The 19,243-nt window shown below is 34.9% G+C and overlaps 1 protein-coding gene across 13 annotated transcripts in view; it reads left to right on the top strand.

Annotated features, from left to right (window-relative positions):
* Positions 1 to 19,243, top strand: part of DLG1 (discs large MAGUK scaffold protein 1) — a 238,327-nt gene that overhangs the window by 7,499 nt on the left and 211,585 nt on the right. For all 13 annotated transcript variants that reach the window (XM_033128021.1, XM_033128025.1, XM_033128009.1 and 10 more), the window contains one exon: positions 11,982 to 12,148. In XM_033128021.1, the coding sequence (XP_032983912.1) occupies positions 11,982 to 12,148 (167 nt within the window). The remainder of the gene's footprint in view (positions 1 to 11,981; positions 12,149 to 19,243) is intronic.

Here is a 19,243-nt window from a genome sequence, read left to right as displayed (position 1 = left end):
ATGACATTGACATTTTTGAATAATACAGTTCTCCACTACTCTTTTTTTTTTATTTTATATATATAATGTTTCTCATTTGTGGTTTGTCTTTTGTTTGCTTGTAGGGTTTCCAGGAGTAAATTCCCACCCGTTCTCAGGAATTTTTTTCACTTTCCCGTTCCCGAATCCTGAGATACAAACTGTTTTCTGTTCGCCGCAATGAATCATTTCCACAAAGTGATGGCTGATACTACCAACCACCTGGGTTAAAGGAGCTGATTTTCCCATTTCCTGACCAACTTTTCTCGGGGTTCGGGAACGGGAAAGCGAAAAAAGTTCCTGAGAACGGGCGGGAATTCCCGCTTGGAAACCCTATTTGCTTGTGATTAGATTCAGGTTATATACTCGTATTCTTTAGGGTTCTGTATATCCAGAGGTATATGATATCTTCTGCCCTTCATTGGTGATGTTGATTTTGATCACCAAATTAAGGTGTTATGTGATTTCTCTACTGTACAGTCACTGCTTTTCCCCCTTGCATATTGTAAGCAATATGTGGGGGACACAGTTTAACACCATGCATATTTCCTTCTTTTTAGCAAAATTTCCACCTAGAATTTAGCATCCATTGATAATACTTGGCCTGAATCAGTTTTTACTATGTTGAAAATGACAGTTGAAAAATGACAGTTTTGTAACAGCAGTAATACTCTACATTTTCCAGTTAATACTTGGCATTTTACTGTAATTAAAAGCCCTCCCATCTCTCTTTCTCTCTCTCTCTCTCTCTCTCTCTCTCTCTCTCTCTCTCTCTCTCTCTCTCTCTCTGTCTCTCTGTCTCTTTCTCTCTCTCTCTGTGATCGATAATTTATTACCATCTTTAATAATTTTGGTGCTCAGATTGTCTCAGGTTTATCTAGTGGGAGCCCTCTCAAGCTTGCTCCTTTGTCCTTATGACATGCCCCCATCATTTTTTTAGTACTTTCTTTCTTTTGACATAACAAGGTGTTCCAGGTTCATCTTGTACATATCCTGCCCCAGCGTTGGAATCAGCCATTTCTGAGAAGCTTTGTTCCTTTTGATACACACCTTGTTTTAAAGAATATGCATGTGAATGAATACCCTATGACTATTAGTCAAATAGTAAACTGTTGAAATAATTTATTTTTGGACACTGGCTTGATATTTTTCCCGTTTCTAGTGTGAAACACGAATTGTAATACTTTAAAATTTTAAAGGATGTTCTTTTTCTTTGGGGATCAAAATGGCTATTTAAATGTACATTGGCTTAGAAGAAAGCTGTGTATCTGTGCTGGAGTAGATTTGACTAGTGAATATTTTAGTTAATAAAAACATTGTACTTGCATTTAGTCAATTAACTGATACAATTTTTTTCCTCTGCAATGGCAGGTTATATTTCAGTGTTTATTCAGCCTTCTGTTTTTCTTCCATAGGGTGAATGTTCTTTCAGAATGTTATTCTTTAAACACACACACACACACACACACACACACACACACACACTCTCACACACACTTTCATTTTGCAAAACAAACTTCCTATCACAAGTAAAACAGAATTATTTCCTACGTGGGGATTGATATTTAAAGTTAGCATGTAAGGTGAAAAAATCACATCAGATTAAAATTATCCATGAAAATCCTTCAGGAATTTAACACTGTGCCTCATTAACTACAATACAATTATTTTTTCCTCTAGTGGAATGAAATCATTGTTTCTTGAGTTCAGCAACAGATGAAGTAGTAGTTGGCTTGTCAAATAGTGACCTCTTGTACTAAAAGCACATAATTCTAGAATCACACTCAGCACAGTTAAGGTACAGAGATATACTCACATTATGGAGGCACCTGAAAATGGACAGTACCCAAGGGAACAATCTTCTCCCTTCTGAGTTTTTGTTTGTGACATTCACTTACTGGGTGAATTGCCCCTTTTCTTGGTGGAGGGAAGTGCTGCAGTTGGGTTTAAGTGCATATAATGTGACTTCTCTGTGCTATACATATTAACTGTTTTTATACTGCAAAATTCATTATTGGATGTCTTTCCATTTTAATAAATTTGTACCATTTTAAATGACTGTTTACATGGTATAGATTTGTTGTTTTATTAATGATTTCCTAGGAGCATTTAGGCATGTACTTTTTCTGAACTATAAACAGCATTGCATTTGTATATGCCTCTTTTTTCTACATTCTTTATTATATTCTTTGGATAAATTCCTAGAAATGAATTGCTTGGTAAAGGGGATGTGCATTTTAAAAAGGCTTTTGATTTAATTTGTTAAATTACCCTTAGAAATGTCATATCAATTTAATTTTTTTAGGCAGTATGGGGAAGAATGACTAATTCACTATACCTTAAAAGACAGAGTATTTTCCATCTTTTTAATATTTTCTACTCTGATATGTGGAATATACCTTTAGCCATTTTGATGTTTTATTGTGTATTTCTTTGATTAAAGAAATAACCAATGATGTAAGAATTTTCTTAACATCGTTTATTTTAATTTCTTTTGTGAATTACTTGTTCCTGTCATTTGTCCCTCCAACCACCTTTTTTTCCTTTTTTCTTAGAGGTATAAAATCTATGTTAGAGATACCAACTCTGCCATGTAAGTTGCAGGTAGCTTCCTTTGTCATTTATTTTTAAACTTTGATTTTTTAATATACAGATATATTTATATATAGTTAGATTTACCATTTGTTTTTTTGCACTTTGTGCCCTTGATATCATGCTTAGAAAGGCTTTCCTATCCCCAAGATTATAAAAACATTTACATATGTTTAAATTCTTTTATGGCTTCTATTTTTAACATTTAAATCTTTAATACATTGGAAAGTATTTTGAAATAGTTTGAGATTGCTTTTCAAAATACACATTTGTTACTCCCTTATACATTTTACTCCCTTATATATTAGTATACTCCCTTATATATTTTCTTAAATTATTAGATTTTAATTTTTTTCAGCAGTTTTAGGTTTACTGAAAAAACTGAGTGGAGAATACAGAGTTCCCATAGCATCACCATGCCTCACTCCCATTTCTCTTGTTATTAACGTCTTGCATTAGTGTGATATATTTGTTGCAGTTGGTAAGCCAGTGTATTAGTATACTGTTACTGACTAAAGTTCATAATTTAAAGTAGGGTTCACTCTTTGTGTTATACATTGATAAACTTGACATACACATTTGTTGCTTTGACATGTTTCCACCGTCATAGTATCATGCAGAATAGTTCCACTGCCCTAAAAATTGCTTGTGCATTCCTGTTCATTCCTCCTCCCTCCCCCACAACCCCTGGTAACCACTCATCTTTTTACTGTCTCCGTAGTTTTGCCTTTTCCAGAATGTCATATTGGAATCACAGTATGTAGCCTTTTCAGATTGGCTTGTTTCACTTAGCAATATGCATTTAAGGTTTTTCTGTCTTTTTCATCGCCTTATAGCTCATATCTTTTTTTAAAGACTTTGTTTTTAAGAGCAGGTTTAGGTTCATAGCAAAATTGAGAGAAAGGTGCAGAGATTTCCGATATACTCCCTGTCCCCACACATACATAGCCTCCTCCATTACCAACATCCCCCATCAGCGGGTGCATTTATGACAGTTGATGAACCTACATGAGCACATCGTTATTATCCAAAGTCCATAGTTTACCTTTATTTTATAGGTTTGGACAGATGTATAATGACATGTAGCCACTATTATAGTAGCATACAAAATAATTTCACTGTCCTAAAAAGTCTTCTGTAGTCAGTAGCCTGTTCATCCCTCTCCTACCTCCAACCCTTGGCAATCACTTTTTATTGTTTCCATAGTTCTGCCTTTTCTAGAATGTCATATAGTTGGAATCACACAGCATGTAGTCTTTTCAGATTCGCTTCTTTCACTTAGTAATATACATTTAAGGTTTCTCCACATCGTTTTATGGCTTGATAGCTCTGTGTGTGTGTGTGTGTGTGTGTGTGTGTGTACACTGAATAATATTGCATTGTCTGGATGTCCCATGTTTTATTTATCCATTCACCTATCGAAGGATGTCTGGGTTGCTTCCAAGTTTTGTCAATTATGAATTCAGCTGCTACAAATATCTGTGTATAGGATTTTGTGTGGACATTTAAGTTTTCAACTCATTTGGGTAAATACCAAGGAGTGCAATTTCTGGATTGTATGGAAAGTACGTTTAGCTTTGTAACAAACCACCAAACTGTTTTCCAAAGTGGCTGTGCCATTTTGCATTCCCAGCAGCAGTGAATGTGGGTTCCTATTGCTCCATGTCCTCGTAAGCATTTGGTGTTGTCCGTGTTCTGTATTTTGGCCGTTCTAATAGGTATACAGTGGTATCTCATTGTTTTAATGTGCTTTTCCCTAATGACATACATGGAGCATGTTTTCATGTGCTTATTTGCCATCTGTGTATCATCTTTGCTGAGGTGTCTTTTAAGGTTTTCTTAATATATTTTTCCATTAAATATTATTTTCTCATAGATAAGAGATGTTGCCTATATTATGTTATTACACATTCTTGAGTGTGTTAATTAGACTTCCTACTCTGATCATGATTTAGTACTGCCTTATTTCTTTAGTTGGAGAAATGTTTCATGATTTGTGAATTTCTCTGTTTAGGGTGATGTCAGTTATCACTAAAAGCTAGAAAACTTTTGACTCAGCCCCTTTTGAGATATTTTTGGAATTCTGTACATTTTTTATTCCCGGTGATTGCAAACTTTGAATTCTAGCAAGAAAATAACAAAGGTAAATGAAAACTTTTTACTTAAAAGAAAATTTTACTTAGAATTGAGAATTCTGAAATAGTGTGATTTTAGAGATTTCAAAAAATATATATATTTTTGTAATAGATAAGAATGATTCTGTTCTATTGGGCTGGTTGTGTTCAAGTTTAATTTTTGAGCATTTTTTCTGTTGTACATGTTGTAGTTTTGTGAACTTACAATTTAGATCTTTGTTCAGGAACTGCACTTGTGGGAAAAATGAAGAATAGAGTGTGACAAAACTGATCCAGTAGGTTCAACAAAATTAATGTTTTTAATTGTGAGTTAAGTAAAGGATAGTTTTTCTCTAATACATGTTTTAGCATTCCTGCATTTTCTTGTTTTCTCTTGCTTGTTTTAGTGTATCAGTATTTGCAAAGGAAATAATTTTTTCAGAATATTAAGTAAAAATGTAATCAGTTATTTTAATTGCGTGTAATAGATCTATATCTATCTATCTATTTATCTAAGTGGGTAAGATATATGGATTTTCAGATGAGTATGAAGTCACTCTTGTCTACTAAATGGCAATCGTTTTGGCTACTCCTGTGTTCTCCCATTTTGTTTACATTTTCATAGTGAAGATTTAAGTTTAGAGTTGAACTCAAGTTAAGTGTTTGCATAGCTTTGTTAAAGGACTCTCAATTTACAATGGTTAGTAAATTTGGCAATTCCTGATAACATAGTATTGAGAACTGTGATTATTGAAATGTTACTTTGCTGAGGTTACATTTTCTTTTCAAAGTATATATATTTTAATATAATTATGAGTAGCCCTATTATTGACATTGGATTTTGAAATATATAAAATGACTTATATAAACCAGAATTGAGAAATTTTCATTGCCTGTGAAAGAGGTGGTTAATTTAATTTTCATATTTTTCAATAATGTTTAGTGTTAGAAATTAAAAATAAATGTATGCTTAAGTTTCTGTAGTACCTTAAAATTTAACCATCAATTTTTTAATAGAAACTTACCTTTTTAGATGTTTTAAATTGGAAAACTTCAGGTATTAATATAATTTTTTCCATCTTCCCAAAACATTATTGTTTTATCATATCTGATCGTTTAATTCTTTTATTCCTCTTTCCAAACATATTCACTCCATTAGTATTCATTGAATGTCTTAAGTATTCAAAGTAAACTTATTCTTTTTTTCATGAATTTGGTCTTTTGAGAATAACTTGGATTTTAAGACTTTGGCATGTTAAGTGGATTTCCAGGAAATAGAAATTGGAATAATGCTAAGATTTACCGTGTTTGTTTTTGTTTTTTCTTTGAGTTCTATTTGTGTAGTAACTTCTGTTTTACTTTAGGCCAGATATCTTGTGGAATTCAGTGATAAACTCCCCAGTTTAGAATACTTTAAATATTTTGAATCCTAGAATGTTATTTTGTAAAAATACTTGTCACAGTAATTTTTTTTTTTTTTTGCTAAATCTTTTTTGTTACAATCAGTGATACAATTCTCTTCTGACATGTAAAATGTAGATTAACTGTGAAGAACAAGGACTGTTGATAGCACTGGAAATATAAAATATACGTACTTTGGACTCATAAGAACAGTTCAGTCTGTGAGTGCAATTTTTGCAGGAGGTGCCCATTTTGATTAGGTACACCTTGAAAATTCTTTACTGATACAACTGAAGGAATTGTAATGGAGAAATAGTTTCTGAAGAAGTGTTACATTGCTCTTCTCTATAGTCATGGGGCACCCTAAATGTGGAGAAGTGTGGTAGACAAATGAAATAGAATAGATGAACTATGGAATGTTAGTCAAGATGAGATATTGGTTAAGATTAAAGATGTGTATGCGTTTGTGTGTGTTTTTCTTTTTAAAGGAAAGTGATAACTGTGACAGACTGTCATACCAAAAACGTCACCATACTGTATTGTGTGTGTTCTGTTAACATGTGTTAACAGAAATATTTTAGTAGTTCTGCAAATGGTTTTAGGTAGCCAAGTATGATAACTAATCTATTTTTAAGTTGTGTATTATCTGGCAGTATCAGTTATTCTGACCTCAATAAGAAACAAAGATATCTAAATAGCTGAAATAGATATTATAAAACTCACATATTAAATCCCATGTACTTTACTCAGTTAATGTCCCCTAGACTCTCACTCATCTTGTTTTTTTAAAATGTGATTGTGATATACGTACAATAAATTTTACCATGTTTAAGTGCACAGTTCAGTGGTGTTAAGTGCATTTACATTGTTGTATAGCTATCACCACTATCCATCTCTAGTACTTTTTCATCATCTCAAACTGAAACCCTATACCAGTAAACAATAAGTCCCCATTCCTGCTTTACCCTCGTCCCGGGTAACAACTGTTCTTTCTGTCTCTATGAATCACTATTTTTTTAGGTACCTCATATAAGTGGACTCAGAGTATTTGTCCTTTTATGACATACTCACTTGGCCTAATGTCTTCAAGATTCATCCACCCACGTTGTAGAATGTATCAGAATTGCATTGTTTTTAAAGGCTGGATAACAATTGCATTGTTTGTATATTCCACATTTTGTTGATTAACCATTCATCTATTGATGAACATTTTAGTTGCTTTCACCTTTTGGATATTGTGAATAATGCTGCTATGAGCATTGGTGTGCAGATACAGGCATACCTCATTTTATTGCACTTTGCTTTATTGCGCTTCACAGATACTGCATTTCATCAACATCAGGGCAAGACCCTCCACAAGCAAAAGGATTACAACTCACTGAAGGCTCAGATGATAGTTAGCATTTTTTAGCAATAAACTATTTCTTAATTAAGGTACATACGTTGTTTTTTAAGACCTGATGCTATTGCACACTTAATAGACTACAGTGTATTGTGTAAACATAACTTTTATATGCACCAGGAAAGCAAAAAATTCGTGTCACTTGCTTTATTGTGATATTTGCTTTCTTGAGATAATTGCTTTCTGGTGGTGGTTGAGACCTGGACCCTCAATATCTCCGAGGTATTCCTGTATTTGTTTGAGTCTGTACTTTCATTTCTTTTGGGTATATACCCAGAAGTGGATCAAATGGTCATTCTATGTTTAGTATTTTGAGGAATCACCATACTGTTTTCCACAGCAGCTGCATACTGAAAGGACAACTTGACTTGGAAAAAAGTCCTGGAAGTACACACTGTTCCCCAATAAAGTCCTGTTCCCCTTCCCCAATAAAATCAGTAATGCACAAAGGTTTAATTTCTCTACGTCCTCATCAATACTTTTTATTTTTTGTTTTGTTGATAATAGCCACTCTAATGTGTGTTTTACTCAGCTTATTTTGTCTTAAGCCTGATATAGTTAAAATAATATGGATATTTGTTTCTCTAGGCCATAGGAGCTCAGATATAGCAAATTAGAAAGGACCATTCAATAGATGAATATAAGACCTAGAATTAAAGCATTTCAATTGATAGTAGCACGATGTGAGTGAACTTTTGAAAATTCACGTAGGGAGCACTTTATTCTTTGACCATACTAGATAGTGAAATGCTATTCTGAATTATATTAGTCTAGAGCTCTGTTGTCTTATATGGTAGCCATTAGCTGCAATGTCTATTTAAATTAATTAAACCTAAATAAAATTACAAATTCAATTGCTCAGTAACACTAATCACATTTTAAGTGCTCAGTAGTCATATGTAGCTAGTGCTACCATATTGGACAGGGCAACTATATAACTTTTTTTTTTTTTAAAGATTTTATTGGGAAAGGGAAACAGGACTTTATTGGGGAACAGTGTGTACTTCCAGGATTTTTTCTAAGTCAAGTTGTCCTTTCAGTCTTAGTTGTGGAGGGCGCAGCTCAGCTCCAGGTCCAGTTGCCGTTGCTAGTTACAGGGGGCGCAGCCCACCATCCCTTGTGGGAGTCGAACCGGCAACCTTGTGATTGAGAGGACGCGCTCCAACCAACTGAGCCATCCGGGAGCTCAGTGGCAGCTCAGCTCAAGGTGCCATGTTCGATCTTTAGTTGCAGGGGGTTGCTGCCCACCATCCCTTGTGGGACTCAAGGAATCGAACTGGCAACCTTGTGGTTGAGAACCCGTGCTCCAACCAACTGAGCCATCCGGGAGGCAGCTCAGCTCAAGGTGCCCTGTGCAATCTTAGTTGCAGGGGGCGGAGCCCACCCTCCCTTGCGGGACTCGAGGAGTTGAACCGGCAACCTTGTGGTTGAGGGCCCACTGGCCCATGTGGGAATTGAACCGGCAGCCTTCGGAGTTAGGAGCATGGATCTCCAACCGCCTGAGCCATGGGGCTCTATATAACATTTTTATCATTGCAGAAAGTTCTTCTGGGCAGCACTGGTTCAGATTTTCATTAGAGATGTTATTGAAGGGTAATATAGCAGTGTTTCTGTTAGCTAATTGTAGAATAAAAGGTAACATAGAAATTTAATATTTGAAATTTGACTTAAAATAACAGAAATAATGATTTTATGTAGTGATGTGGGCTACTTGAGATATTGGTACCCAATTGCTCAGTACTCATTTAATGCTCTTGGGGTTATAATACTACACTAGGAGTTCTGGGGGTTTTTGTTGTTTTTGTTTTTTGTAGGAGATCCTGTCTCGGTGTGTATATATAGATCTGTAAATGTATATCTCCTACATATATAAAAATATTTATCTCTTACGTATATAGAAATATGTGTCCTGCTATATAGCTATACACATACTCTCACACATATATCTTCTACAAAAAAATTCCTTAATATTTTCTGGAAAATAGTCCATATTTAAATTTCCTTCATTGGCACAATGTCTCTTAGAGCTTACCCCACAATCACACACACCAGTCAAAGCTCAGACATTGCAGTTGGTTTGCTATGTCTTTTTTTGTTTGCTTTATACAGAAAAATCCTTACGTTCAAACAATTTCTTTTCTCTTGCATGATACTGACTTTCTAAAGAAACCAGACCACTTGTCTTGTAGAATGTCCTCTTCTGGATACGCTTTTATGCTTTGCTTTTCTGGTGTTTAGTTTGTTCCTCAATCCCCTGTATTTCCTGTGAATTAACTTGCTTAGGTTAAGACTTGTTTTAGGTTCAGGTTAAACAATTTTTGATAAGAACACTTTGTAGCTGATGCTCTGAATTTGAGGTTTTTAATTTTTTTTTATGATGGTTATGTGAACAGTTTTATATAGTGATTCATGGTTTATAAATGCTTTCACATACAATTTTTTTCTAGTAATATTCTTAACACTCTTTGCAGTAGGTTGATAATATCCTCAGTATGTAGACCTTAGTTTTTATTGGCCCTTTACTTAGAAAGTTCTACAATTTCATTGGCTATTAAAACTGAAAAGGATGTTACTTTGTCCCTACTGTTTTAGCCCATTATTAAAGGAGATACTAATCATCGTACTGAGAAAGAAGTAAAGGTTACTGCATATATGTTATTTATTATTGTGTATGATTTTGTATTGGATAATGCCCACCTTTGCTGATGAATAATAATTTTCCTCCTCTAAAAAATTAACTCAAAATTATACCAGTAGGTGAATAAAGAACTAATAGTGGTAAACTTAGACATTATGTAACTACCACTCAGAGCTTCTGAGCAGTGTGAATAACCAGTGTTATTTTACTAAACTTATATAATTCCAGCTGATAGCAAAGTAACTTGATCTTCTAAGTTACTGTGTGCTACTATAAGTAAATATGATTTCTTTTAGAGTTTGCCATATTGTTAACTGTTTGTTTCTAAAATAATATATTTAACTTTCTATTTCTAAATATTGAGAGCAGATATATCTAAAAATACTTACAGTTCTTTGATTTTATTTTAACTTATTATTTTTTGGTTTTGTTTTACTTTGGTTAGAAGAGCAGTTAAAACCACTTGAGGTGTTTACATTCCCAGCCTGGATATTGGTGATACAAAGATATAAAATATCAGTAATGATTCAGGTCTGCAGAATTTGCAATAATATTCGCTGCTCTCTGTTAGGAACCTGATCTTGCGTTGTGCACTTTACATGTATTACATTCAATCCTTGTAACAATTTGCAATGATAAGAGGCAAGTTACCAGAGGTTAAGTAACTTGCCTAAACATGTAGTGAATTGGTGAAGGTGTAAGGGATTTAAACTCAGCACTGACTTTGAAGTGCATAAGGTGTGATGAAACAGTATGGTGAATGTTTAAATTCAAAAAAAATTATTATAGTAAAAAACACATTGCCATTAATCCCCATCAAAGTATTCCCTCTTGCTTCGAACACACTTATCCCATTGCTCTTGCCACTTTCTGAAGCAGTTCTGGATGTCCTCTTTTGTGAGTGTCTTTAGTTGCGCTGTCGTGGCTGCCTCTGTGTCCTGAATTGTTTTGACTTGGGGGAAGAGCCAGAAGTAGCATGGTGCCAGATCCGGTGAATAAGGTAGATGAGGACACACTGTAATGTTTTTATTTGACAGAAATTGTCATATATGTACCAGAAGTGATGTGTGACACGGAGCATTGTCATGATGGAGGATGATTTATAGTGCACTTTTAAAACAACACCTTCTCTCAACCACTGACTGCACCGAACAAGTTGAAATTCGTCACACAATTACTAAGGTTCAAAGCACCGCTCCCTGTACTATTGAAGATCCCTGCTTTTCCATTGGATTGCTCTTGGCAGCAGCATTCACCATATTTTGTGATCACAACAGAAAGGCTCTGTGTCACACATTGCTTGTGGTACAGCAATTTCTGTCAAATAAAAACATTACAGTGTGTCCTCATCCACCTTATTCACCGGATCTGGCACCACGTGACTTCTGGCTTTTCCCCAAAGTCAAAATGATTCAGGACATCGAGGCAGCCAAAACAGTGCAACTAAAGACACTCACGAAAGAGGACGGCCAGAACTGCTTCAGAAAGTGGCAAGAATGATGGGGTAAGTGTGTTCGAAGCAAGGGGGAATATTTTGAGGGGGAACGATGACAACATGTCTTTTACTGTAATAAATTTTGTTTTATTTAAACATTCACCGTATTATTTGATCATACCTCGTAAAAAGCCTGATTTTCACACTGTGCCCTGCAGGTCTGATGCTTGTGACGTAATAAAATAAGAAAATATTTACTGTTTAAGTGTAAGATTGGACTCGTTTTACTAATCTAGGATAAAAATTTTGCTTTTGGGTTATATTGTTTTAGCAATGCATAGAAAATATAAATACTTTTAAATTTTTTCCCCTCATGTCTAGATATTCAAGAATTTTATGAAGTGACCTTACTGGATAATCCAAAATGTATAGATCGTTCAAAGCAGTCTGAACCAATACAGCCTGTGAATACTTGGGAAATTTCCAGCCTTCCGAGCACTACTGTGACTTCAGAAACACTGCCAAGCAGCCTTAGCCCTAGTGTAGAGGTAAGATAAAAAGTTTTCTTGAGCTGTTTTTCAGTGATCAATTTATTGGGGTTACTAAGGTTTTTTTCATTTTATTAAAATGAATATTTTGTGGAAATATTTTCAATGGAATAAAGAGGATGGGATTAAAAATAATTTTGGAAAGAAAAGCTCAGAATCTCTGGTGCCCTGTCCTAAAATGTGAATGGTTTGAGGTCTGAAATGCTTGCTTTAGACTATTAGATACTACTTTGCATGATAGGACCTCAGTGAGGCACCATCTGTGTGATAATTAGACAGAAATTGTACTTTGAAAAGATCGTTTTGCTCTGGGATTCTTTCTTAGAAATTGAATATAGTTTTGTAGTCCTGGGCAGTTTAGTTGCTGCATTTATCCTAAGGATTCTGTTTATTGGCCTGAAGGATTGCATTATTTAAACTCACTAGAAACTGAGCAATACATCTAAATAAAAGTTCAGAATTAGTTTCTGTATTTTTCTGTAATTAAAACTTTATGTCTTTGAGTTTATGTAACCATTTTAGTAGTGTCCTTTGTTGTTAAATGTTGCTGCTGGTAGAGTTAGATATGACCTAACAGAGATATTTTGTAATGAGGATTCGATCTGAGAAACATTAGTCATTTGAAAGTGGTTTGACTAAATTTGACTCTAGTCCCTTCTAGTTAGTACTAGAGAAGTACCTGGAAAATTGAATCAGCTTCTGTTTGGTGAGTAATAAATCAGGGAAAAGTAGTGGTGGGAAGCAACAGACAGCCCTTTGGTAATGATACAGGAGACAGATTGTCAGTTTTCTTTTGTATTAAGTAACAACTATAGAATTTTAGAGCAGGAAAAACCAAAGAACATCTGATTGCACTCCTTCATTTTAAAGATGAGGAAACTAAGATCCAGAAGAAAATGAATGACTTAACCCAGCTTATTTGGCTAGTTTGGACAAGTTTATCTTTGGATTTCAGACCTAAGACCCAATTCACAGTTCTCTTTACTAATCCTGGTATGTACTTACGTTTCTCGTTGATTAGAGATTCTAGTGTAGTATTGTCTCTGTATCCTTGTTTTCCTATTTTATTATTTTTTCATCACTTTCTCTTTGGTAATTTTAATTTCCTTTCCCTTAGTTGATACGCCATATATGCTTATGATACAGTCCATTTCAAAAAACTTTTAAAAATGTTAATTAGTAACACAGTTTCTGTTTCATATTTATTGTGGTCCAAGGTTAAAAAATTTGCTTATGTAAGAAACATGTTAAATTTTAAGAGAATTGACTTTCTTATTTAATTGCTTACTCATTTTTTCTATTGTCTGATCTATGATGTTGACCTATGATTATAAAGCCTAGAGTTCTTACAGTTGATTTGCCTATTTTTAGATAATGGCTGGCTTACTGTAACCAGTAAAAATACGTTTTCATTAAGGTTAAATGAGTGGACAGTTCTGCAAGCAGTTAGTGGACATTTGGTCCTGTCTAAAATGTCCAAGAGACATTTGGTCCACATGTAACTTTGTTTCTTCTATTTCTTCTGATGTGGTAAAATGAAAATTAATGCCATTTATTTTTAAAGTGATGTGATTGTAGCCTATTTTCGTATATCTTTTTTTTGTTTTGTTTTTGGTATGTCTGTCCTTTGAAAATATGCCTAGTGAGACGTTTGGAATAATGTTTGCTTAACATTAATGATTATTTCTGGGTAATGGGGATTTTTTTCTTATTTATCCTTTTACTTTTTAAAAATGATAAGTGTGTGTCATTTTTATAAAAACAAACCTAAAACAAGAGTGAATTACTTTTAGATTATAAGGAAGAGTAATTGAAAGAAATCAAGATGCAAGTAGGAAAAACTGCCTGATTTAATGAGAAAGCCCAACTGAAGCGGATGCACTATCCTGTCTTGGTCCTGTCAGCTGCTATAACAGCTGGTGGCTCATAAACAGCACAGGTTTATTTCTCACAGTTCTGGAGACTGGGAAGTCCAAGATCAAGTCACCAGTGGATTCAGTGTCTAGTGAGAGCCCACTTCCTGGTTCATAGATGGCCAGCCATCTTCTTACTGTGTCCTCTCCTTGAGGAAGGGGTGAGGGAGCATTATGGGGTCTCTATTATAAGGGGTCTAATCTCATTCATGAAGGCTCCACTCTCATGACCTAATTAGTTTCCAAAGGCTGCACCTCTTAATACCATCTCATTGGGGGTTGGAATTTCAACATACGAATTTTGGGGGACACATACCTTCAGTCTATGGCAATCCTATTTCTGGCAATACAGTACATTTCAAGTGGATTAAAGATTCAAATGTAAAAAAAGTGAACTTTTAGAAATAAACTTTTTCATGATTTTTGGATAGGGAGAACTTTTCTAAGCATGACAACAAAGAAAGCCCAGAAAAATTAAAAGGTTAAGAATGTTGACTTTGTAGAATTTCTTTGTGGACTTCACAAAATTTGATTGTTTGAACTTTGATTATAGAACTTCTTTCTGTATCTTAAAAGATACAATAAACATATGAGAAACTGGGGGAAAAATTTGTCACATTTACGAAATAAGACTAATTTCTAATCCTCTCAACTCAAGAGTTCTGCTGTAGCACAACATATACAGATGAGTAAGAAAAAAGCCAACCTTCAATAGGAAAGTGACCAAAGGATATGAACAGGCTATTTAGAGAAAAAGGAATACAAATGGGCCAATAAGCCTATGAAGAGATGCTTAACCTCACTTTATAAATGCAAATTAAATTGATAGAATATTTTTAACTGATTTGATTATCACAGATTAAATGTGAGGAGCTCTTATACTGTTGGTAGGAGAGTACTGTGGCGCAAACTTTTTGAAAGATAGCTTGACTATATATATTCATATCCTTTGATCTAGCCTATGTTACAAATGTACTCATACAAGTTATTGATATACGGGGTACCAAAAATATGTATACAAGTGGACACTTGGGTCAGCGTTGCTCAAGCAGTGGTTCACCGTAATCAGAAGTGTCTGGACGCTGATGGTAACTATTTTGAGCACCTCTTGTAATTGCAGAAGACAGACGTGACTTGTATTTATCTTTTGTTATCGGTCTATATTATTACAGTTTTAATAGATTTTTTCCTTTCTTAAAATGTGTATACATGTTTTGGCACCTCCGTATATTAAAACATATACGTATACATGTTCATTGCAATATTGTTTGTGATATTAACAAAAACCAACAGGGAACAAATCTAAATGATTATCAATAAGAAACGAGATAACCATATTATGGTATAGCCAATTAATGTAACATAAAATAGCATGCATAAAAATATAGTCTATATATCCACTATGTGTTATTAAATGATTGGAAGCAGGTTGCATGTCAGGAACTATAGTATGACTAAAAGGAACAAAAAAGTTAGAGGTTAAGTATGTCTGGAAGAATACATACGTAGTCTGCTTTCAGGACTGTACTCTTGTTATCAGTTGTCCCTGTATCTGCAGGCCCCCTGGTTTAGCCCTTCTGTGTCATCTTTGGGGGAGGGAAATTATCTGAGTGACTGGTGTAGGGGGGATATCTCCTTTCCCTTTTTTTTTGACCTTGTGATTTAATGCTTGAAAATAATCCAGCTACGTTAAGTAGAGTTTTAGGAGATAGAGTTAAAAGCATGTATTTAGTCTAACAGATTTAATCTGAAGTACTCTAAACATTGACTTAAAACATTTGTTGAAGTACTATGTAATATACATGAAGGTGCACAAATCATAAATGTACAGCTTGATGAATTACTGCATTGTGAATACACCAGGTCAAGAGAAAGAAAGTGGAATGATGCTAAGGATTTCTGGAGTTAGATAGTGATGATGGTTGTACAACTCTGTCAATACACTGAAAAAACACTAACTTTTACACTTTAAAATTTGGTGAATTTTATGGTGTGTCCATTGTATCTTGATTAAAAAAAAGAAATACACCAGTACGCCAAAAGTCTCTCTTACACCTTTCCTATTTACCACCTACTCCCTCTTTCTCAGACAACCATGCTTATTTCTAAAACCGTAGATGAGTTTTGCTTCTTTTAAAACCATACGTTAACAGATTCAAACAGTATCTACTATCTTGTGTCTAGTTTATTTTTTCTTCCATTTGTGAATTTCACCTGTGAGTTGAAGTTTTTCGTTGTTAACTGCTGTATAATATTCCATTGTATGATATACCACAGTATATATTTATCCATTCTATTGATGGGTATTTGGGTTGTTTCCAGTTTGGGTTAGTGCTGCTTTGAATATTCTTTTACAGTTAGTTCTGCTGTAGCACAACATATACAGTCTCAAAAATCACCACACTATGCAGCGTTATGCAATAAAAACCATAGGGTTTATGGAAATAATGGAGTTAGGGACTCAAAACTTGGTGAGTGACATTTATAAAAAAAGATAAAACGTAGTAAAAATGGCAGTATAGTTTCACACGTTAAATGGTTAAGAAATACAGAAATACTATAATAAATATATCTTAAAGATATTCTACTATATTATTTGTCAGAAACTTTTGTGTTTTGCATTTACATCTATAATCTATACTGCACTTTACAAAATTTCACATGAATCATCATTTCAGTCTATCTCCATTCTTCCCACTGTAGTCTAAACCACAACTCAACAACAAAAAAACAATCCAATTAAAAAATGGGCAGAAGACCTGAACAGACATTTCTCCAAAGGTTTTGCCTAGGTCATTGTAATAGTCCGTTTAATTGGCCTATCTGTGTTCCTACTTGCCCCTTTTGAATTTCTGACCACTTTGCCTCCAAAATTATCTTTATAGGGCCGGCCCGGTGGCTTAGGTGGTTGGAGCGCCGTGCTTCTATCACCGAGGTCGCGGGTTCGACTCCTACATAGGCCAGCGAGCTGTGCCCTTTACAGCTAAAATTGTGAACAACAGCTCTCCCTGGAGCTGGGCTGCAGTGAGCAGCCGGAGGTTGGCGTGAGTTGCCGCGGGCTGTCAGGAGTGGCCAGTGTGAATGGCTGACAACCATTGTGTGCAGCTGTGAGTGGCCAGCAGCCGGAGAGAGCTGCTGTGAGCCGTCAACGGATGACCGGCGACCGACTGCCTCAGTGGTGGGGTGAGGGGAGTGCAGGGCTCGTGATACCAGCATGGGCCAGGGAGCTGTGTCCTGCACAACTAGACTGAGAAACAACGGCTTGAAGGGTGGGGGAGGGGAGAGGGAAAAAAAGATTGTTTCTAAAATGCAAATCATGCCATACCCTTTATTGGCTTTCTATTCCTCAGTATGAAGTGGGAAATTCCAAAAAGACTAAAAATCCTAAATTGACCACTGCCTATTTCTCCGCTCATCTTTTAGAACTTTCCTTCTTTGATCACTGGTTCCTCCTAGCTTAGGGTCCCCATATAATGCTCTCTCTATGTAGAAGGTTCTCTCTTCTTTTGCCATCTCCTTATTTTTAGCATTTCATTTTAGATGTCAGTTCATTCATTCATTCAACAAATATTGAGCACCTGTTATGTATCACACGTTGAACAAGGTGCTTAAACAAAGCAAAGGTCTCTGTCCTCATGGAGCTTACATTCTAGTGGGAAAGCAGATAATAAACAATAAATAAATTACCTAGTATGTTAGAAGGTGATAAGTGATATGGGAAGAAAAAAATAGAACAGAGTAAGGGAATCAGGAATTCCAGGTAGGAGGGTGTGTATTTTGCAATTTTAAATAGGGTATTCAACAATAGGTCTCATGAAGAGGTGATACTTGTACAAAGAGTTGGAAGTTGATGCAGCTGTTTAGGGGAATAACTAGTTTCAAGACTTTAAGGCAGGAGTAAGGCTGGAATAGATGAGAAATAGCAAAATGGCCAGTATGGTTAGAGCAGAGTGAATAAGGGAAAGAGCAATGGGAGATGAGGACAGAGGGTAAGGCAGGGGCAGATCATGGAAAGTTTTTGCAGGGTTTTGGAGCAGAGAAATGACATTATTTAACCTAAGCCGTATAAAGGATCACTCAGGCTGTTTTGTTGAAAATACACAGTAGTAAAGGTAAAAGCAGGAGACCTGTGAGGAGTCTGTTTCAGTGGTCCAGTTAAGGATGGATATAGGCTTGAACCACAGTGGTGATAATGGAGGTGCAAATGGCTAAATTATGAATATTTAGAATGTAGAGCACAAGGATTTGAGGACAGATTGAAAACAGGTTGTGAGATTAAGACAGACTCAGAGATCACTAAGGCCACTTCCTGATAGAAGTCTTCCTTTATCTCTCAGATTGTCAGAGCCTCTATTTACAGCACTTTCTACCTGGTAGTTATCATTACTGTTGTAGTTAAATGCTCAAATGTACATTTTTTTACGTGTATTTTGGTCTCTACTGTAAGTCCCAGAGGTTAGGGACTGTCTCATTTACTGAAATATATGTAGCACTTGCACATAATAATTGTTTAGTAAATATTTTTCGAATGAAGTGAGAACTATGGTTCTTTCCATGTTGTAATTAGGCAGTAGGCTAAAGGTGATTATATTTTTTCTAACTCTTTTTTCATAAAAAGTTTCCAAGTAGAGTATAATTGAAAGAATAGTGTAGCAAGTCCTTGTATAACATCTTTTTGTTTAATGTTGCTTTGTTATAATGTAATATTGATGAGATGCCTTAGGAACTGAACTCTTGTTTATAAATCAATTGGCCTATGGTAAAATTGGTTTTGTTATATGTTATATATTGTATCTTATATATATTACATATTATATATTAAATATTGACGATATTAAGTGAGGCTTACTGTACAACAAACATCCATATAGAGTGAATAATTATTTATATTTTGTCATATTTGCTTTTTCTGTACATGTGTATTTTGGGGAAACTATTTGAAAATCAGTTGCAGACATGCACTTAGAACTATAAAAACTTCAGCACACATCTCCTAAGAGTAAAGAATAGCCCAACATTCTTCTGTGTAGTCTTACTACTATTTTACACCTGAGAAAATTAAGAGTAATTATTTTTCCTTCCAATCCGTATTTACAGTTGTTCCCAATCTATTTTTTAGGACTTTTTAAAAAATTAGAATTCAGTTAAGATTCATGTATTGCATTTGATTGTTAGGTCTCTG

This window comes from Rhinolophus ferrumequinum, chromosome 2 (assembly GCF_004115265.2).
Source record: "Rhinolophus ferrumequinum isolate MPI-CBG mRhiFer1 chromosome 2, mRhiFer1_v1.p, whole genome shotgun sequence".
NCBI classification, from domain to species: Eukaryota; Metazoa; Chordata; class Mammalia; order Chiroptera; family Rhinolophidae; genus Rhinolophus; species Rhinolophus ferrumequinum.
The sequence above is the reverse complement of the archived record's forward strand: the minus strand, read 5'-3'. Positions and strand labels throughout refer to the sequence as shown.